The sequence below is a fragment of the Mesoplodon mirus genome (assembly GCF_964341445.2).
Source record: "Mesoplodon mirus genome assembly, chromosome: 11".
In the NCBI taxonomy this organism is placed as follows: domain Eukaryota; kingdom Metazoa; phylum Chordata; class Mammalia; order Artiodactyla; family Ziphiidae; genus Mesoplodon; species Mesoplodon mirus.
This window is the reverse complement of record NC_138987.1, coordinates 97,650,690-97,673,213: the sequence shown is the minus strand read 5'-3', so window position 1 is coordinate 97,673,213 and position 22,524 is coordinate 97,650,690. Positions and strand designations below refer to the sequence as shown.

At 49.9% G+C, this 22,524-nt stretch overlaps 1 protein-coding gene across 2 annotated transcripts in view; it reads left to right on the top strand.

Annotated features, from left to right (window-relative positions):
• Positions 1–22,137, top strand: part of NTF3 (neurotrophin 3) — a gene marked incomplete at its 5' end in the record, with an annotated part of 66,698 nt that extends 44,561 nt beyond the window's left edge. For both annotated transcript variants that reach the window (XM_082636287.1, XM_082636288.1), the window contains one exon: positions 20,984–22,137. In XM_082636287.1, coding sequence (XP_082492413.1) covers positions 20,984–21,763 — 780 coding nt within the window. In that variant the 3' untranslated portion in view covers positions 21,764–22,137. The remainder of the gene's footprint in view (positions 1–20,983) is intronic.
• Positions 22,138–22,524: the final 387 nt, after the last annotated feature.

Genomic DNA, 22,524 nt, shown 5'->3' with positions numbered 1-22,524 from the left:
AAATCATCAATGATCACGCTTCTTAAGAGGTCCATCCCTTTGATCCATTGACTATGTTTCTCGGAACCTTTTACTGAACACTGACTGTGAGGCTGGCACCATTATAGATACTCAGGACATCAGACTTAGAAGGAGAGCTTACAGTCCGGTGCGGGAGAAAGACAAGGAAAAGGAGGGTTATAAAAGAATGTGCTGAAAGGCAGTGTCTTTAGGGAGGTGGTGTAGGAGCAGGGTCGGAGGGACACATAGGAATCAACCAGGTAAAGGGTGGGGGTGGGAGGGATACTGCCGGCAAAGGGGGTCATCAGAGATCCTTGAAGAGGGGCTTCCCTGGTGGCGCAGTGGTTGAGAGTCCACCTGCCGATGCAGGGGACGCAGGTTCGTGCCCCGGTCCGGGAAGATCCCACATGCCGTGGAGTGGCTGGGCCCGTGAGCCATGGCCACTGAGCCTGCGCGTCTGGAGCCTATGCTCCGCAACGGGAGAGGCCACAGCAGTCAGAGGCCCGTGTATCGCAAAAAAAAAAAAAAAAAAGTTCTCATCACAAGAGATCCTTGAAGAGGTGAGAGCGCTTGGCGGGTTTGCAGAACTGCACCCCTTCCTGGTGAGGCACGCACCCAGGCCCAGACTGGGAAGGGCCTCATGCCAGGCTGAGGAATTTGGGCTTCACCTCGAAGGTTTTAGAAAAGAACAGAAATTTCTCCAGCTGGGGAGCGATGCAGTTAGCCTCCACTTTAGAAGATCCTTCCGTTCCAGTGTGGAGAGGAAATGAGAGGGAGTCTGGGAGAGGGTGAAAGTGGGGTCTCAGAGACCATCTAAGGGTCCCCGGGAGTAATCCCGGCAGGAGAGGTAGTACGGGCCGTAGGGAAAAGGGGCGTGCATTGTGAGAAGTAGGAGGCAGGATCAACTGGAATTTAATGGGACTTCCCTGGCGGTCCAGTGGTTAAGACTCCGTGCTTCCAATGCAGGGGTCGCGGGTTCAATCCCTGGTCTGGGAACTAAGATCCCATTTAGTAACGGCTAGACGAAAACGGTGGGAGAACCACAGAAGCTGAAGGAGGCGGGCCAGGAGGCTAAGGAAGAAAGGGCTGCAAGGCATTTACCTGATTTTCAAATGAGGGACCCAGGGCTGTTCTGGCAGGGTTGCTTCGGGAGGGCCCGGTGCTGGTGGTGAGGATGGATGGAGGCAATTCTGCCCTTTTCGAGGGGGTGGAGGAAGTGGAAGTAACCAGTGCAGGTGCTTTTATATGAAGCTGGCCTGGGACCAGCTAGTCGTCTTTAGGGGAGAACTATTTTCTTTTCCTTGTTTAGGGTTGGTAACATGCGAACATCATGGGCACACCTCGTTTTATCGGACTTCGCTTTATCGCACTGCCCAGACATTGCCTTTTTTACATTTGAAGGTTTGTGGCAACCCTGCCTTGAGCAAGTCCATCGGTGCCATTTTTCTATCCACATTTGTTCACTTCATGTCTCTGTGTCACATTTGGGTAATTCTGGCAGCATTTCAAACTTTCTCATTATTATTTGTGATGGTGATCTGTGATCAGTGATTTTTGATTTGACGATTGCAAAACATTACAGCTCGCTGAAGGCTCAGATGATGGTTAACATTTTATAGCCAGAAGGTATTTTCTAATTAAAGCAGGTACATTTTTTTAGACACAATGCTACTGCATATTTCATGGGTTACAGTATAGTGTAAACAAATTTTTTTTTTTTTTTTTTTTTTGTGGTACGCGGGCCTCTCACGGTTGTGGCCTCTCCCATTGCGGAGCACAGGCTCCAGACGCGTAGGCTCAGCGGCCATGGCTCACGGGCCCAGCCGCTCCGCGGCATGTGGGATCCTCCCGGACCGGGGCACGAACCCGTGTCCCCTGTATCGGCAGGCGGACTCTCAACCACTGCGCCACCAGGGAAGCCCTGAACATAAATTTTATATGTCCTGGGGAGGCAAAAGATTCATGTGACTTGCTTTATCATGGTATTTGCTTTATTGCAAGTGGTCTGGAACTGAACCCGCAGGGCAAGCAATCTCTGAGTTCTGCCTGGGTCTACTGAGGAAAGGAAACCTGCAGAGAGGGGCAGCTTGAAGACAGGATTGGGATGGAGGCCCTGATGGATGGAGGCTTCTCAGTGAATGGGAGGCGGTGGGGCCAGCGTGTCACTGTAGATGCTATTGCAGAGAGAATGTGACCAGGACAACCCAGACACTCAGAGGAAATTATGGCTGGACTCCGTGTGAGTGTGGAGTCCTGGCTGATCCAGGGCAGGCCTGCCTTGTAACCATTACCCCAACCAAACGATCAATAGCACCCCCTTTCACTTTCACAAGTTTACTGGTTAGGGTGATAAAGCATCTGGCCACTTCAGCTGTGTGCATTCAAGGAGATGTGTCTACAGAGTGAGGAGTTCTCACCTGGGGGACCCTCTCTTTTTTTTTCTCTGAAGTAGGAAGCAAGCTTTCTGTGCTCTGAGACTTCAGGAGATAAATGTGGTTTTGAGAGAGCTGTTGTGAGGAACAGAAGGAAGACCTCACATAGGAAGAATAGCAAAAAATTGATCTACAGCAAGGGCTGAGACAAACTTGAGAACATAAATTTGCTTGGCACCAAACAGTGCCCATGCCACCCTTCCCCGTCTCTGCAGCCCGAGTATCAGCCGGAGAAATGGATGCTTGATTGACCTGAGGCTAGGGAAGTGCAGGGTAGATGTGACCAGGGCGGGGGGTGGTGGGGGGTGAGGTAAAAGAAGGGCTGAAGCAAAGGACCATGGGAATAACTCAGACCCACAGTCACCTCTGCACAGGAAGATGTTTATTGCAGCATTATTTATGACAATGGAGAATTGGAAATAATACATTTCCTACAAAGGGGGTGTAATCCAGTAAATTACGACACTTTCCTGGGACGGAATATTAAATATGTAGCCATCAAAACTTTGTTTATGTACAATTTTAATATGATGGGAGAATGCTTAGATTATAAGATTAAGTAAGTCAGTCGAAGGAGGATGTGTATTCAACAATCTCAATTTTGTAATGCATAGAAAAACTTTGCACGTGTTTAGAAAAGTCTGGGTACTTGTGAGAGTTGATAGATTTCTTTCTGTATTTTTGTATTTTTAGAATGCTCTCCAATACACTCTTATTACTTTTATAACATGGAAAAAGAATCTCTAGAGAAATTTATTTAAAATTCTTTAAACATAAAAAGGGTGTATGCAATCACGGGTTAATTTGGCCTCCGTATCCTCTTGACCTCTTAGATGGGAAACATCACCCAGATAGCATGGTGTTTGAGAAATAAGTTTTGGTGTCAGACACACCTGAGTTTGAACCCCAGCTCTAGTATAGCAGTGGTGTGATCTGAGGCAAGTTGTTTTCTCTGGGGCCCTATTTCTTTATTTACGAAGTAGAGAGAATAACACACTCCCGCAGTCTCTTCTTTACAATTCCAAAACCCACAAAGCTCCAAAAACCCAGAGTCCCTTCTTAAAGTTTCAGAAGATTTATTTGGCTGCACAATACGACCTGAATTGACATAATCTTTATCTCTCTTAAGTGAGTATTTATAATTTTGCAATAGAAATATTACCTTGTTTAATCACGGGGGCTGCCCCAGACCCGTGGAGAGTGTTAGGTAATGTACAGTAATACACAGGGTTTCGGATAAGTGACTGTCGACTGTGGGACCTGCCTCAGAGGGTTGTTGCAGAATTAAATCTTAGCGAAGTTCCAGGCAGGAACAAATGCTATCATCATTATTGATATAATTATTCTTGAGCCTTCGCTACATACCGAATGCTCGCTTTCTGCTTGCTTTCTCTTCCTTCTGTTCCTTTCCTTATTGGGCTCTTTGAGAAGAAGACAGACGTGTCATTTTTTATGGGCACTTAGGTTGACATTGTTTAGGACACGGGAGTGGACAAAATGGGACCTGCCAGCAGAAAATTCTCCTTCCTCCCAGTTTCTAGTTTCCTGAAGAATAAGCCATAAGGAATAATGCATGGTAACAGGGCACCCAGATAGTTGAAGAGCTCATCAAAGGATTAAGTCTTATTCTCTTGGTGAAGAATTTAATGTCAAAGCACATGTGTTCGTTGTGGAATTGTGATATATATTCACAGCATAATTGCTCTACATTTAAAGATGTACTTTGCTTTAAGCTAAAACTAGTCTGATGTATATATATTTTAATGGAAGAGTGGTTATTTACTGCTTTCCATAGGAATTCCCAGTAAGATTTTTTGTTGCAAACCCTCCTAGTATCTTTAAAACACAAATCAATTCACAGACATGTGATTTGCACTCAGCATTTTCAGAGGCATAAGTAGGGTATAAACTGAGGTCATTCCTTCCTGTTCTTGGATGAGTTTTGCTTCATAAATTCTGTCAGTGTGGCACTAGCCACACATCACCAAGGGGAATTAAAATGTAAAATGTTATAGGATCAAAAGTTCCACATTCTGAATCAATGCCAGGATATTTCTAGACCCTTCAGTGTGACTACAGTCTGCAGCCATCCCCCCCTCTCCACCATGTGACTCACCCACTTCAGGGTGGAGGTCATTGACTGTTCCCCCACATCGCTATGGCCCCATCAGCGTCCCCATGGTGGAGTGTTTTGCCTTTACATAGAATCACAGAGCCTCAGGTCCGGAAAGAACTGTTTTGCAATCCTCTCTATTAAATCCAGTGAATCTGGCCATTTCGACGGCATGCCTGGAAACTCACTAGAGCCTTCTTTCTAGTAAACCCAAATAGATCTCCCTGAAGTAGATGACGCAAACTCTGCCAATTGGTCCAGAGGCAGAAGAGTTGGTCTGTTGACTAGAAATGACTGCCTGTCCTGAGGTCTCCAACCCTTTTCCACTTCAGCTCATCAGGTCCCCGGTGGCCCTCCTACTGCGAGCCCAGTGCAGTGTCAGGACACATTCCTGCACATTCTTGGGTTCCAACGTACCCTCTATGTTAACGCATTCATTAGCACCAAATTGCAGGGTTCCTTGCCAAAGCCCATCAAGCGTAATTGGAGCTTCTGAAGTGAGATTCCCCCAATTATATTAGCTCAGTTGTCTCATTAGTCGCATGTCCATCATCAAACACATTTTCCTTCACGATTGTTGTCATTTTCTTAAAACAGGTATTGTTGAGAAAGATTGTTTTTAACACAGGCTTTTGCTTAACCAGTTGTTTGATCTCCAGAATACAATAAATCTTCAGACGAAATAGAGCCAGGAATTGGGGAGGGGGGACTGGGGGAGGCTTAGAAAGAACTAGGTGCAGAACTTGAGCCAAGGACTGGCCCCACCCATCTCCCTGCACAGGAAGAGGCTCCTGCAGCCAGAGGTGGCCCATCTTTGGAAATGATCCACTTTGTATGAATTGGTGTATCAAAGAGGCAGTGGGCCTAGAGAAAAGTGCAGTCTGCATTTTTTAGCTGTAGGGACTCTCCCCAAATTCACAGAGAGCTAGGGGATCTCTACTTCCTGGGCGGTCCCAGGCATATGGTCTGTCCTCTGGATTCTTCAGGGCTTTTTTTTTTTTTTTTTTTTTTTTTGTGGTACACGGGCCTCTCACCGTTGTGGCCTCTCCCGCTGTGGAGCACAGACTCCGGACGCGCAGGCTCAGCGGCCATGGCTCACGGGCCCAGCTGCTCCGCAGCATGTGGGATCTTCCCGGACCGGGGCACGAACCCGTGTCCCCTGCATCAGCAGGCGGACTCGAAACCACTATGCCACCAGGGAAGCCCTTCAGGGCTTTGAGAATAGAGGTTATCTTCTAGGAAGAGTGCTGGATCAGGAGTCAGGAAGCACGGTTCTGGTTCTGGCAGTGACAGCTTTGAGCGTATCACTCACTTACACTATGCCCTAAATTTCTCAGCTTTAAAATAGCAATACCCTCTCTTTATAATTTTCCTAACTTCATGTCCACCCAAAAAGCTAAAGGCAGTAGGATGTAAGTTTTAAATTGCAGTCCTTGGCGTATAGTAGGTGCTTAGTGTAGCATCCTTCCTTCCTTTAAGAGATCAGGGGGTTCTGCTATGTCCCCAGATGTTTTCTGCCCGCGACCTGTGTCTGTGAAAGCCTTGAGCCTCTTGATGGATGCTTTGCCCACTTCTCCTGGCTGTGTTTGTTAGATTAAAGGGTTGCCTCACTGCCTGTCTCAGGGTAGCCTCTGCTTGCCCTCCAGGACACCCACAGGGGCCTGGAGCCTTTAAGTACAATTGTGCTTTTGAGGAAGAGGAGCTCCACACAGTTCTCAGGCTCCCTGGTGCTTACTTGAGGTCATCTTCAGCCTTTCCAACTCAACCCCTCCAGAGGGGTGAAGACCCACCTTGTTCTGTGTGTTGCAAAATCCACCAGAACTAGTGTGAAGCCATGCATTGTATTTTTCAAGAGTCAAACTCAATCACCAAAAGATGCATCAGAGGGAGCGGGGGGTGTGGGGTAGAGGTCAGGGGAGAGGTATGGAAGGTGTGCTCACATCCCCCTCAAAAAGCATTGGAAGTTGTGCTGGAGAAATCCTCAGCCTTTATTTACCGCAGTGGGTAGCCACAGGAGGAGGGGGCGGTGGGTGGGAAAGGAAAACAACAGAGGGCTGTTTGCTTTGCTGCAGAAGCGCGCTCTCAGCAACTAACGTGGCAAGCTGGGTCAGCGCTGCTCAGTTGGCCCCAGAGCTTAAAGGAGGGTCTGGTGCAGCTGTCGGTGGTGGTGGGCAGGCTGGGGCCAAGGCAGGCACGCTCCAGGCACTCGGAGGCAAAGCTGCAGGAATCCCCAGGTTCAGCGGGCTCCAACCTGATGGAAACCCTCGCTGCCTCTTGTTCTAGGGAGAGGCTTGTGGGGAGACCAAAGAGGAGGTGACCAGGAAAGGGAGTGCTCACATCTCATGCAGAGAGTGACCGACATATGGAACATGTTATCCGGAAGGGTTACAGGCTGGAGGAGCTCCTAGACTTTTTCAGGGGTGGGATGGGGGAGGGAACAGCCTTCAGAAACCCAAGGAGGTTTCTAAACAAAAGGAATTTGAGAAGGGTTGGAGGAATAATGAGAAATGCAAACTTGACCCAGAGTTTCTCTTTCTATCTCCCGGGCTTCTCCCCAGCCTGTCCTTACATGTTTCCAATTCCTGGGGACCCGAGAGGGCCACTGGGCCCATGTGCCTTCCTCCTTACATGGGCAGAGCTGGCGGGGGATGGGAGCAGGGTCAGCAGGACCCCAGAGGCGTCTCCCACCCACCCACCCCCTTGTCCCTGGGGATCAGAGAGAGAGAGAGAGAGAGAGAGAGAGAGAGAGCAGGGAGCCCAGAGCCTTGTCTCCGCCCATCTGTGGGGAGGCAGACTGCAGACACTGCGAAGATCTTAGGATGATTTACCTGGATTCCCTCACTTTGTAGAAGAGCAAACTGACGCCTGGGAGGTGGAAACAAGGCTTGTCCGAGGTCCCATGGAGACTGACTGGGAAAGCTGCAAGGCACATCCAGCCTGTGTTCCTCCAACCCTAGGGATGTCTCCCCTCCTCGGCATCCCTCTCCCAACACACTGCACACACGCGCACACAGGTACACATAGACACACGCACAGACATACACACTAAGACGCGGACACACAGACATACACACACACGCTCAGACATACACACATACAGACACACACACAGATAAACATGGACACACGCACAGACACACACTCAGACACAGACACACACAGTCACACACAGACATACATACACACACAGACAGAAATATACTCATTCACACACAGACATACACATTCACACACAGGCACACTCAGAGATATTCACACATACACCACACACACAAATAAACATGTTATACACTCACACACACACTCACACACAGACATACATGCACACGTACTCACGCGGACACACACACGGGCACACTCACAGATATCCTCACGCACACATGCTCTGCTGGCCTGTTTCCCAGCAGCTCGTGTACAGGTTGGAATTCCTCCTCTTTCTGCTCTGCTCTGATGGCAGAGAGCTGGAGGCACTGCCCCGGCCACTCTGAGACAAGGTCCCAGTGGCCGCAGGAGCGTGGCCTGTTCTGTGTCACCACCAGGGAGCCCTTTTTGACCCTGAGTGCTCATACCTTCCTGCTTGTGTTCGTGTCCCTGGCTGCTAGGAAGAAAATGTCACCTGGGGTGGGGTTAGCCAACTCTGGGTGCTGGCGGGGCAGAGCGGCTCCTAACATGGGTGGATCTGGATTCAGACACCCTCTGGATGGCAGTCGTGGTGGTTTTGGGGGACAGTCTCTCCTCCCCTGTTTTTCCCTAGCCAGGGCAAAAGCCACCATGCAGGGACCTTGGACTCAACTGAAACCCTGTTCAAGAAAGCCTTGTCTGCCTTCCTCCCTCCATCCTCTCTTTCTCTCTGTGTCTCCCTCCCTCCCTCCTCCTCCCCAGCCCCCCACAGTCACTTGCCCTGAGGTCCCCAGGAGCAGAGGTGGCTCTGTGTCACCCCTTTGCAGTCAGACCCTTGGCTGCAGGGCCTCAGGTGTCTGACGGCTCACCTCTTCCGTGGGGACGGCCCTATTCTTTGTGGTTTCAGTCATGATCCCCGAGGTCCATTTTAGACCATCCTCCAGGAATGTACTCAGACTCTTCTGAGCAAAAATGTCATCACTGGCACTAAAAGGTGACACCTCTCATCCTCTGTACTTTTTCCAGCTCTGGGTGCTTCTCCATCTTTCACTGTGTAACAAACTCCCCAAAACTTGGTGGCATAAAAAGAAAACACTGTTTTCTCATTTCTCGTGGTGTTGTGGCTCAGGGAATTGAGTCGAGCTGGGTTGATTCTTCTGTGTCAGGTGGCCTTGACAGAGGTCCTTGGTGGTTTTCAGTGGACTGATGGGCTGGCATGGGTCACCCAGGCCAGTTCACCCGCAAGACGAGTGCCTTGGCAGCACTGGCTGGAAGACCGTGGTGAGGGGGGTCTCCAACATGGTGGCCTTGAAAGTCAGTGCCTCCCATGGCAGCTCGGGGCCCCAAGAACAGGCAGAAGCCACACAGCTGCTTACAGCCTAGCCTTGGAAGTCACGTAATGTTACTTCCTCTATACTGTATTGATCAAAATGGGCACAGGCCACCCATCTACAAGAGAAAGGCACATGGACCCACCACTAGGTGGGAGGAGTGTCAGAAATCAGCATGTTTTAAACTAGCAACCTGCTTGTGCACAGTATTTGATCCCAATGTATCTTCTGGCTACAGTCTCTTCCAGAGCAATGAACTTATCCACTTTTGCCATCTGATATAAACGAGAGCCTCTATTGGTGCTTAAGCCTCCTCTCTCAGGCTTCTGGGGTGTCCCCCGGGCCATGTTCTGTGATTGTCCTGCACCCCTCCCTCCTCCAGCTTCTCCTCCTGAGACAGTGTGCAGCCACGCTCACACTCATAAGGCCAGTCGGCTGGAACGCAGAGAAGCTCTTCAGAAACAGCAAGGTTTTCAAAGCCAAGGGAGAGCATTGGTCTTGAGCACGCTGAGGAACAGGGAAACCAAAGGGATGGAAAAGCCATCAGGTTGGAGGTGAAGTCATCCAGAATGGTGGCGGGACCAGAGATGGAAGAGAAAAGACATGACATTCCAAAGCTCTTGAGGGGTGCAGATGTCACTAGACAAGGGTGCTGATGCCACACAAATATTTGTAAAAGGAAGGGAAGGGTTCTGCCTCATGGGCTACCTTCTGAGCCAAGTCAGGCTGCGAGGGCTCCAGCCCTCTCACAGTGTAGCGTTCCACATGCTGTGCCGGTCCCTATTCCGCCACACCTCCCGGAGAAGCCCTTCTGCAACCTCGTGGGCAGGTTTCCCTCTGGGTGTCCTTATATTTATGGTTCTGTGTTGGTTCCAGATGGGCAGCATGGCTCTGCGCCTCTGGAGAGCTGGCTTCTGGTTCTGGCTCTTCCATTAGTTGATTGTTGCATTTGGGGCAGGCCACTTTCCTGCTGTAACCTTCCCATTGTATGAGAATTCTAGTAGATTAGGATGCCAGTGCCTGGCTCTGTGTCCTTCAAAAGGACACAGAAAAGTAGGAAGGACCAGAAAACGAGACCAGTATCGAGGATCATTTGTCTGGTGAAGAAATGGCCCAGGGTTAGCAGAGGGTCATAGAAGCACAGGATATTAAAGCTGGAAAGAAGCTGTGAAAAACTGTTTAGTTCAAGAGCTCTTCGCCGAGGATCTATGGGTCTCTGGGTTAGGCTTTGGGGAGCTGGTGAACTGCCTCCAATTTTTTTGCAAACTGTTTCCGATATGTGCACATGCATTTTTTTAGGGGAAACTTTCTTTAGTTTTTATCACATTCTAAAAAGGGTCAAAAACGGCTGAGAACCACTTTAGTCCACCAGCATTATGTTATGTGATTCTTAACCAGGAGGGATAAGGCCTCCCCAGATGGTATTTGGAAAAGTGTGAGTGCCTTTTTTTGGTCGTCACCATGACTGGGGACATGATTGACATTTAGTAGGTTGGGGGCAGAGCTTCATGTGTGGGAGACAAAGATGAATAATGAAGAACTAACTCTCCTGCCCAAAATACCAGCATCAGCCCTATGGAGAAAGCCCGTTAGGAATTGAGACCCCAAGACGAGCAGTAATTCCCCCGTAGCCACAAAGCTGATCAGTGGCAGAGATGCTTTTCATTCTTAAATCAAAGTGGGAGATGTGCCAAGAGTCCGCATTATTTTATTTCTCCTTGTCAATACGCTAAAAATCTATGAAAACCAAATAATCAGAAATCTGTCTCGCCTTCAAAATTCCAGCAAATTTCAAAAAGAATCCCTGGGTTCTTGGTCTTCTTTACCATCCAATAAGGTCAGAGGAAAGGAATGTGTGACATTTGGGGAAACTAAGGCATAGATAAGTGAGCCCATCAGCCCCGTGTTGCATAGATATGCTTCTCAGCCACCGTGAATTGGCGATGCTCAGCCTTGGATGGTGAAATGTTCCCTTTGCACTTCAGAGCACCTGTCTTGGAGATCGCTTTCTCAGAACAAGGAAAGAAGCATTAATGTATCAATGTGGGGCTTGGTGCCTCACTCCCTGCAAGCAAGTGGCAGGTGCCTTCAACTCTCTGGAACGAGTTGGGAGGTGGTCTGCAGTACTGGCTAAAAGTACAGCCTGGGGGTCACACAGGGGTCTGCATCCTGGCTCCACCTCTCAAATGATGCATGATCTCAAACAAAATAACTTAATCCTCTGAGCCTCAGTTTCCTGAGCTGACAAGTGGGCATGAAAATTGTATCCATGAAGATTAACTGAGACAATCCATGTAAAGTCTGGAGAAGTCCTCAGCATATGGTGCGGCTCAGTAAATACTAGCTGTTATTACAAGTGGTTATGATGACTGTGTCTGTGATGAATGACAGCTTTGGGTCCACAATGTTGGTGCCAAAATTCAGAGGACACACTCTGGGTTGGTTTCTAGTCTTGCTCAGCTGCCCAGAGCGAGAGTCGGTAGATGGTTTGGGATTGGATCATAATGTTTATGAAGTGCCTTCCACACACTTGGGTTCGGGTGGAAGATGGATTTGCTTTCTGTGTGTCCATTCCAGCCTCCCTTTGCAGGGGGGTGCAAAGAGGCTCAGGAAATCTCCCGTGCAGACGCCTCTCCTGCCTTACTTTCCTGGTCTGGCAGGGATTCAGGTGAAGGACGGTGGCTGGGTGAGCCGTGGAAGGAGGCTTTGGCCCTCCGAGTCCCCAGACAGCGTGGTTTCCTGGAGAGGGTGTCCAGACCAAAGGCAGCCATGGACCATCTGCCAGTCCCTCATCCTCATGGAAGGAGGCTGGCTGTGGCCTAGGGGAAGCGTGAGCGGGAGACACAGGCCCCATTGCCAAGCCTGGAGGAGAAAGGCTGCCATCTGACCACACTCACTGTGGCCAAGTCCTCGTGAGGCCAAACCAGGGTGGTTTGGGTTGACCCCGGCCTCGCTGCCACTGCCCTGGCGGGTGCAGTCACAGGCCTGGGCATTGCCAAGCCAGCTGTGGTCTTGGTTTGGAAGAGCCATCTGGAGAGTGAATGGGAGTCCTCATCTGGGATTTCCCTTCGCTCCCAGCTCTCAAGATAAAGCCAGCTTCCTTATTCTGCCATTTTGAGACCCATCCTTGGCTGGGTAGACAAAGTAGATAATTGATCATCCTCATCATTATTTATTATAATTATTAAAGATTGGAGGTCAGCAGCCTTCTGATACAATTAGCTTACAGCTGGGTAGCACTTTACAGGTAATACATATGCTTGACCCATCAACCCAACTCAAACAGGAGGAGTACATCTAGGACAAGAAGTTTCATTTGCTTGGGGAGGTTATTCTCTGACGCTAAGAGTTGAACGCCATCCGTACCCGCAACTGTCTGTGTAATGGAAGCAACCTTCCCTTGTGTGTTTCCACACTTGGAAAAATGGAGTTAACCCAGATGCAGAAAATGAAACCAAAATCAAGATGTCTCAGAATATTAAATGATATAATAATTTGGAAATAACTCGACTGTAACCCATCCTCATTTGGGAGGCTACAGTGTGTGTGAGGTGTGTGTGTGCGTGCACGCACGCACACACAAGCCCACCACAAACCCATACATGTACATCTTCAAGCACAGTGGTGAATGAGCATCAGTGAATGAGCAACAAAGAAAATGGAATTTACTAGATAAACACAGTCATGGCCAGTAGCTGGATTGACTCAGATTTTCTCTGCAGATTGTTCCTTGTCCACCCTCTGGCCATGAAATGAGAATTGATAGTATGTAAAGGATAAAGTAAATCTGGGTTTCCTGGGGCTTGTGTCGGCATACCAAGCTCCTTTCAGATCTCTCTGCCAAGATGAGGCCAAGCCAGAGGGTTCCCTGGCCTGGGGAATAACTGCACTACCTTCTTCTCGGAGCTGTGGTGCACATTGTTTTGACATGTGCCATACCTTCTGTCTCTCACTACCTTGGGGCCCGATGAGTGGATGCTTTGAACAATGTAAAATTCCTCTTCCAACAGCTGTGAAAAAGAAACTCCCAGCTTTTTACTTCCAGCTCAGGGTGTTTAGCTTGCTTTTGGGAGACCAGCTCCTTGCCCTTTCAGGGGTCTCTTGTCTTCATTTTCTGGCCTCCAAGAGGAACCAGTTTCAGCAGTTCCTTTCTGAGGGAGGTGAGTCACCCTTCTGAGGTCTCTATTTCATTTTGTTTCATCCTAGAACACACCTTCCTTGTTGATAGGTTGTCTTGTTTCCACTGGGAAGCCAGCATCCCCTGAAAACCGAGGACCTTGTCCTATTTCAGATCTTGGGCCAAGCGTTGTCTGTGTCAGTCGGTTTCAGAACCCTGAGTTAAGTAAGTTTCACTAAGAGGAGCTATGCTGAATGAGGGGCTTTTAGAGAACAGGGAAGGAATCCATCTCCCTGCCTTTGCTGTCACCTGTATGGACGCTATGTGATGCAGACCTGCCCAGGGATCAGGGGTCTCAGATGAGGTCTCACCAAATACAGCAGAGAGGTGATGCTTTTTGGTTGGGGGCGGGGATTTAGACCACGCTCACCAGCATCTCTGATGACAGTCGTTGACTGGTTCTCTGATCTCGGCTCGATTTCTTACCCTCTCTAAAGCTCAGTGTGTGTGTTCTTGTTCCCCCTAAGACAGGGAAGAGTGGCCACCCTCAGAGGTGCAATAAGAGTGAGAGAGGTGTGTTTGAGGGATGCATGCAGGGCCGTCGGGGGAAGAGCGCCATGAACACCCACACAGCCCAGTTCTCGTGAGTTCATTTCTAACCCGCTCCTTCCAGACACCCCAAGTCTCTCCTTCCCTCCATCCTTTCACAAGCGTTTCCCTTCCTTGTTGGTTTTGGATGCACCTTGCCCCCAGTGAGTTAACCTACGTGGTTCCAGTCTAATCTCATCCTGCTTCTTCCAGGCTGCCCGCCCACACGGGGGCTGGGGAATAGTTGGTTTGTCCTCATCGGTGTTTGTAGCACCTTCCCTTCAAGCGTCATCTGTGCGTTTCAATTAACCTGCCACTTTTTCCTCTCCCCTGCTTCCCGATCATTATTAAAGAGATTAACCAAGACCAGACCAGTCCCCAGCGGAGGCTCCACCGGGACCTGTCTCTCCCAGCTCCCAGCCTTGTCAGGGGTCAGAACATCTTCAGGTGGCCCCAACTGACTCAGGACCCGTGTTCAGAACAAAGCCAATTTGAATTAATTTTGCAATTAAGGCAGGAGAACAAGCCTGGCCAGTCCTTTTATATGGCCTTAGTTTAATGTTTCCACCACATTCCTTTCCTTTTGGTCATTCTGCTTTGAATCTATCGCCTCCCCACCTCTCTCTCTTTCCACTCCCTGAACAAGATGTTAGGGTTATCTGGCAGGAGGTGGTCTTTGGACCTCGTAGCCTTCATCAGAGACCAGGTCATCGCTGCAGAAATTCTCCAGAGAATTTGATCCTTATGGCTACAACTGGCCAGTGTCCTCGGTGCACTTGCCTCCGGCCGATGTGGCTGCCCTGGACATAATGAAATCTCTAGAATTTGCATATTCAACACTTGGCAAATTAAAAAGTGCTTCCACCTTTGCTCTCACACCTCCTCCCTTAGGAAAGCTAGAACAGAGCCTTTATGCCTTCTGTGCTATTCACCCCATTCTCCAGCGCTGGGGCCAAATCCATGGGTCTGAGGTGGTACATTCTGTGCTCTGTATGAAGCAACGCGTGGGACAGGCACCTGCATGGGGCCTGACCTTGGAGGGCATCAGGCCCAGGAAGGACGGGAGGAAACTGAATTGTGTTTCCTTTCATGGGGAATCTGAGAGGAGGAAACAGGAGTGGTGGCCTCAAGCCCCTGGAAACTGCTGAGAGGTGCCTAGAGGCTTCTTGCGGGGATGCTCAGCCTGCCGGGTTGAGCTGTCCTGGCTCCAGGCTTGGAAACTGAGTTTCCTCTGGACTGTGTGAGAGCCGGGACAGAGGGACAGCACAGGGCATCTGCTCCAGGGGCAGACAGCCATCCAGTCGGGGCTCTGCTGCTTGTTAGCTAATTATTAAACCTCCCCATGCCTCGGTTTCCCCATCTGAAATGGGAAATGTAACTACCTACCTTCGAGGGGTTGTTACCAAGATGAAAGATGCAACGTATGTCATTTCCCAGCAAGAACATTTCTGTGCTTGGTGACCCCACTCTGCCCAGGCTACAGAATTCACTCGGTACACGTGCAACAAGCAAGGGCTGGGGGTTCACGGCCAGGCGGTGGCTCGCATGTGCCAGGGAGCTAGTCCTAGAGAGGTGACTTGGAACTCAGCGGTGATGGCCCCCATCTCCCGCATGTGGCAGGACAGACCCTGGTTGCTGTGGCCTCAGACCCTGTACCACCGTCCTCACTGGCTTCTCTTCCATTTCAGCTGCTCCTCCCAGACCCCAACCCCTCTGTGTGTATTGTATACTGAGCCAAAGAGGAGGAATCAGAAATTGCTCTCTTTTGAGTATTTTGAGGGATGGTGAAACCTTGTAGGAATGTTGCTCCAGGGACTGGGAAAGCACCATATGTGGGAAAGCATTTCTAAGCGAGCAAAATAGCATCTGCAAGCTGGTCAGAATCTTGGAAAACTCTGAGCGGGGAAAGCGGGCACTGGGGAGAGTGCAGGAAGGGGTCCAACGGAGGTTTTTAACAGGTCTTTTTCCAATTATAGCCGAGAAGAGCCTGGGGACCCTGGCCTGCTTCAGAGCCAGGCCTGTATTTTCTTTGGGAGAAGAAGGCAGAGTTGATTGGCTTCCAAACCAGGCTTGGCAGAAACCCAAACAGAATCCGAGGCCAGGAAGCTGTGTCTTGGTAGATCTTGCTTGTAGTAGGTGCTCATTCAGTAAATGGACCTGGAGAGTCGACAACAGTGCAGCCCCGTGCCGGACGTCAGAGACGGGGGGATGAGAAAGACGTGGCCTAGTCATCCAGGAGGAGCCATTCAGACAATGATAACTCAGTAGGATCATTGCTTAAACGGGGCTCTCTATAAACTGCAGTCACCACTAGCGAAGGAGCATAGAAGTCTCTCTAAATTGAAACATTCACTGATGCGCCTTCCTGGTACTGCCTTTCCTCTTCCACTCCCCACTCCAGGGAACTAGTCCTCTTGCTACCTGGTGTGTGTGCACGGAGGGCAGGCGTGCGGTGTCTTCTGCTGCCGTAGATAACTGAGGTTCATGTTCATCGAACCTGTCCAGTGGATCACTGTGTGCCAGGCACGGTGCTAAGTGCTTTCATAACGATGTCACTTTTCACCCCTGACAATGACCTTGATTATGCACCGGCCAGGCGATCTCTCTTACACTTAATCACCAAGGGTCCCCTGTCCCTCTCTGTGTCATGTAGCAGTCAGACCTCACACAGCTCACTTTACACTGCTCCGGGTTTCAGTGCCCTTAATGGTAAAAATGAGGTGGTTCCCTATGGCCCCTTCCAACTTCAACATCTGTGTTTGGGCGAATTTTATTAGCGACATTCTTGGACTGGCTCTCCGCAAAAAAACTGAAAGCAGATTATCAAAGTGGAGTCCGCAGGAAGCCTGCTGGGTTTTAACGCAGCCTTGCAGATATCTAGAAACACTTACCAGCCTTCAGATGCTTTACTCCCAGGACTTATTCCAAAGTATCATGACGAGTTTTTCGACTTGATGGTAAGCAACCATCCAGATCCAGAAATGGGTAGGACCCATGCTAAGGGGCATTTGGGAATTTTTATATAATTCATTTTGTTCATTTGTCCCCCCCTACCACCAGCAGTGCTCGCCTGATGTCTCTGAATTTGTGTGCTTGGGACCCGAGGGGGTACTGGGGTTTGCCTTGGGGCTCCCACAGGTAGATGGGATGGTAGGAACAGTCCAACCTCTACAATTCTCTGTAGAGAATTGAAAAATAATAATAAATCAACTACAAGTCAGTCTGTTTTGTATGATCTGATCACTGTGCTTTGGCGATTCTTTGCAATATCAGTGATGAAGTCTTCCTCTCTGATGATCCTGACCTCTCCCCCAATCCCCTGCTGCCCAGGGGAGCAAGGAAGGCAGTCCCAGGAGCCTTTCTCATTGTCCACAACCCTGGGCCCTCCCTGCCGGGTTGCACTAAAGTCACAGCTCCCATCCATGGCCCTGCACGCTGCACCCTGCCTCGCAGCACCCTGTGGGCTTTTCACATCCCTTTTGACCAACGATAACTTCCCGCCCTTACTTTCAAACAACTTCACCAGGACGAACTGTCTTAGTTCCTGCAACCGGGGCATCACACAGAGTCTGGCGCTCAGAGAGGGGACCTCAAACTCAAGGTGTAACACTCTGTGGTTACCATCTTGAAATTTGGAAGAATTTTATTTTTGACTGTGGGTTTTTTTTTTTTTTTTTTTTTTTTTTCCTGTACGTGGGCCTCTCACCATTGTGGCCTCTCCCATTGCGGAGCACAGGCTCCGGATGCGCAGGCTCAGCGGCCATGGCTCACGGGCCCAGCCGCTCCGCGGCATGTGGGATCCTCCCGGACCAGGGCACAAACCCGTGTCCCCTGCATCGGCAGGCAGACTCAACCACTGTGCCACCAGGGAAGCCCTGACTGTGGGTTTTCTAAGTGAGGTCCCATAGGACCATGGAGCAGGCACCTGGGGGCTCCAAGCATTGCCTCAAATGTGGTCACACCTCCTGCCTCCATCCTGCCTGTGAGAAATGTTTGCCTTAGACCCTGCAGACTAGGTAGCCAGTTCTGTGCGTGGAGGGCAGGCGTTCCAGCCACCCTCGGTCTATCTCTGACTCACTGCACCCACTTTGTATTCACTGTGGTGTGGACTCAGGGGAGAGGCAGACACAAACAGGAAGGAAGGGGCTCCTGGCCTTGGAGGAGAGAGTCTAGGGAGTAAACCACGTCATGCCCCGAGGGCGGTGACACCTGCCACCGTGCCACGGAGATGCAAAGGAGGCCGGGCTGCCGCTCTCAGGGGAGCATCGTGGAAAAGTTAGCTTCTGAACCAGGCACTGAAGAATGAGCAAATTTTCAGCAGGAGAGGAGGCTATGAAAGTGTACAAGGTGAAGGGTCACATGGGCCGTAAACTTATTCAAGCGGCTCGTGAAGAGTGAGCAGGGCTGAAGGGTGGGGCGTGGGAGCCCGATCATGATGTGATGAAAAGGAATGCTGGGCCCAGAGTGCGGAGCCCCCCTCTTGGCCCTTGTGTGCCTCTCCTCTTCTTGAAACTGCAGTTTGGGTTTTCCTCATCTATAAAATGAAGGAGTTGGATTAAATACCCTTCTCCTTCTTACATCCTTTGGTTCCATATCCAAGCCACCTCCCATATAGCAGCGCAAGCCATCAACGTTCTTCCTACCAACTCACCCTTGCAATGGCCTTACTCATCTAGGCCTGACTCTTACTGGACCTGGGACCTCCCTCCACTCCCCACACTTGACTGAGTTCCCTGTGAGCAGGTAGCCTGCTTATTCTTAGTTAATAGTGGCTGGGCTTTTGGGGGGTTTCATAAATTGTTTTTCGATAGCCTCTCCATCCCAAATTATTTTATTGCAGCTGTATTCTATTTTGGAAGGGAGAAGTGGGTGTAATTCTAGTTGCATGTACACCACACTTTTTGTGTTCAAGCTTGATTTTGTTGGGCCTGCAAGACTGAAGGGGATGTCACTCTTATGCAGAGTTGGAGGGGAGATCAGTTATCTTGTGGGAACCGTTTTCCCAGGATAATAGAATTCCTGGAGGCAACCTCTAGAGGTGAGCAGCACAGCTAGAATCCTTCTCTCAGCCTTGACCTTGAAGGAGTCAGTTGTCCAGAGAGTAGTTCCCATGCAAGGAAGAAGGTCCCCTTATCAGAGAGACAGGCTGGGCGCCAGGAGGAGGAAGTTGGAAGACAGTGAGAGCAGTGCTGTTGGCCTCTGGGGACGAGAGCGCAGTTCTTCCAGCGAGATGGGGAAAGAGGATGCCTCTGAGCCCCGGGAGCGAGTTAGCTCGGGCAGGCTCAGACACGGGTACTTGGTAAGCAGGGCTGATTTTCTATGTCTTGTTCCACATTTGTTTATTTCCCTTCCCTTCTCCCCCGGGTTTCTCGAAATACCAAAGGTGAACCAAGGGAAGGATTTTATTTTCCATGCTTAGAGCTTTAAAGAGGAAACGAGAAAGGCCTGGGGACAGTAAGTTGGCTTCAATGGTGATTACAGAATGAGCACCTCGAGGCGAGTGGTGTGAAGCACGGGGCACAGGAGGGGTCATTAGTGCAGCCAGCCCTCCCCACCGGAAAAATCTCCTTCCCATGCCAACCCTCGGAAAATCAGGGCTGTGCTCTAGTGAGGGAGAGACCAGCAATGAAGGTATGTCAAGATCAGCCCTCTAATTCCGCAAGGACTCAGCAGAAACCCCAAGTCGAGGTTCTACTAGGGCAACAGAATGAGAGCATTGATAGGTTAATATGCCACTGAAACAAGGAGACAGCTGAATTAGAAACAGAACCATTAAAGGGAACATTTCAGGGGCTTCCCTGGTGGCACAGGGGTTGAGAGTCCGCCTGCCAATGCAGGGGACGCGGGTTCGTGCCCCAGTCAGGGAAGATCCCACATGCCACGGAGGAGATGGGCCCGTGAGCCATGTCCGCTGAGCCTGCGCGTCCGGAGCCTGTGCTCCGCAACGGGAGACGCCTCAACAGTGAGAGGCCCGCGTACTGCAAAAAAAGAAAGAAAGAAAGAAAGAAAGAAACAGTTCATAGTGGAAACTTAAAAAGTCAAACATGAAAAATTAACAGGGAATCTTGCACTCCAGGGCAAGTGTAGCCCATTAATTTGAGCTGTGTCTCCATCTTCTACAGGTGGTGCTTTGGGGGGGCTGCTGTCTTGTGAAGAGGGTCTCTGGGGATCAGGTGGGCACCTTGGCAAGCATGTCCGTTGGAGAGGTCGGCAGAGCACCGGACACTCAGGCCCTCTCACAGCATAGGTCGCAGCCCACATGGTCATTTACAAGGGCAAGAGAACAGCTCTGCCAGGCTGGCCAAGAACCAGCCGTCTCTGATGCTATGGATGTAGAAGCAACGGGCCCAACCCCCAGCCTTGGGGTATCTGTTCCTTTGAGAGATCTCAGGGGCTGCACTGGAGGGGGCAAGAGAACTATGATTCTTGAGGCAATTGCAAAGCTACGGCCACTGATATTTTTTTAATTAAAAATGTATGTACGCATTTATAATTTTCAGGCTCCATTTCTTTGTATTTTGCCAAGGTGGAGCGGGATGTGATCTTTTCAGGCTCAAGGGACCTTTAAAGAAGTGGCAGGAGACTTCCCTGGCGGTCCAGTGGTTAAGACTCCACGCTTCCACTGCTTCCACTGCAGGGGACATGGGTTCCATCTCTGGTTGGGGAACTAGGAGTCCACATGCTGCATGGCACAGCCAAAAAAATTTTTTAATAAATAAATAAAATAAAGAAGCGGCAGGACGTCATCTACACACAGCAGAAGGCTGCAGATGGTAGACATCAGGTGCAAAGGTGACAGGTGCTATCTGTCCAGGAAAGAGATGGAGGTTGAAAGCCTGGAGTCAAGCACACCTGCCTCTTTGTGACCCGGGTCTTCGGGAAAGACCTGACTCTTCTAGGCTGTAGGCTTCCAGTGATGTTCTTGGTTTCCTTGTGAAAAAGATGATTTTGCCCTCTCTCTCTTACATACACAGACACACACACACACACACACACCTCTTTCCCTCTCACACAGCCACAATGCTGGAGGAAAGATTGTTGTGGTGAAGGCACTTGGACATCTAGGAAAGAAAGGAGGGCTCGTAAAAGGCAGTATTTCCAGGGGAAGGGGAGAGAACTAGACAGCCTCTGTATCTGGCCAGTACAGGGGCGCTTTGATGCTCCCCTAGGATGGTGGTACCCTGCTCTCTCTCTTGCCTCACAGGGATCCTCAGCCTCTGGTTCAGGATGACACAGACCCAGCGGCCACCACCTTCTGTTAACACCTATGTTTCCTTTTCAGATCTTACAGGTGAACAAGGTGATGTCCATCTTGTTTTATGTGATATTTCTCGCTTATCTCCGTGGCATCCAAGGTAACAGCATGGATCAAAGGAGCCTGCCGGAAGACTCGCTCAATTCCCTGATTATTAAGCTGATCCAGGCAGATATCTTAAAAAACAAGCTCTCCAAGCAGATGGTGGACGTGAAGGAAAACTACCAGAGCACCCTGCCCAAAGCAGAGGCCCCCCGGGAGCCCGCCAAGTCGGAATTCCAGCCCGTGACGGCCATGGGCCCCGAACTGCTGCGGCATCAGAGACGCTACAACTCCCCCCGGGTCCTGCTGAGTGACAGCGCCCCCTTGGAGCCCCCTCCCCTGTACCGCATGGAGGAGGACGTGGGCAACCCCGTGGCGACCAACAGGACGGCGCGGAGGAAGAGGTATGCGGAGCACAAGAGTCACCGCGGGGAGTACTCCGTGTGTGACAGCGAGAGCTTGTGGGTGACCGACAAGTCATCGGCCATCGACATTCGGGGACACCAGGTCACGGTGCTGGGGGAGATCAAAACCGGCAACTCTCCCGTCAAACAATATTTTTATGAGACGAGATGTAAAGAGGCCAGGCCTGTCAAGAACGGTTGCAGAGGCATTGACGACAAACACTGGAACTCACAGTGCAAAACCTCCCAAACCTACGTCCGGGCACTGACGTCAGAAAACAACAAGCTGGTCGGCTGGCGGTGGATACGGATAGACACATCCTGTGTGTGTGCCTTGTCGAGAAAAATCGGAAGAACATAAATTGGCATCTCTCCCCATATATAAATTATTACTTTAAATTATACAATATGCACGTAGCATATAAATGTTTATATTGTTTTTATATATTATAAGTTGACCTTTATTTATTAAACTTCAGCAACCCTACAGTATATAAGCTTTTTTTCTCAATAAAATCCGTGTGCTTGCCTCCCCTCAGGCCTCTCCCATCTGTTAAACCTGATCCTTGTAACCTGGCTCTTGGGAGCCACCGCCCTGTAAAATCTGTGTACACCAGTATTTTGCATTCAGTATTGTCAAGGCCATGACTGTCGTTTTAGTAAACTTGTTAAAATCGGCTGATGTCAGAGTTGTGTGTAGACACAGTTATATCCCCCCGTCCGGGATGCCTCCTGGTTGACTCATTAACTAAAAGAACTGTTACCACCTCTGTTGCAGTGATGCTGGGCAGCTCGGAGCCGCACCCTTCATTCTGACCAACAAGCTCACTGCCCAGAACCTACTTGCCTTTCTCTGCTGTCAGTTTTGCCAATTAGAGTTACAATGTTACAGTCCCGAAACAATAACGTTGAACCTGGCAATTTTCGTTTTGGAAGTTTCTTTTCAGCACATTTGTTGTTTGGGGGTTTGAGATTGTTAGGCCCGTGACCCATGGCCACTGAGCCTGCGCGTCCGGAGCCTGTGCTCCGCAACGGGAGAGGCCACAACAGTGAGAGGTGCGCGTACCGCAAAAACAAAAAACAAAAAACAAACAAAAAAAAGAAATAATTGTATGGTTACCC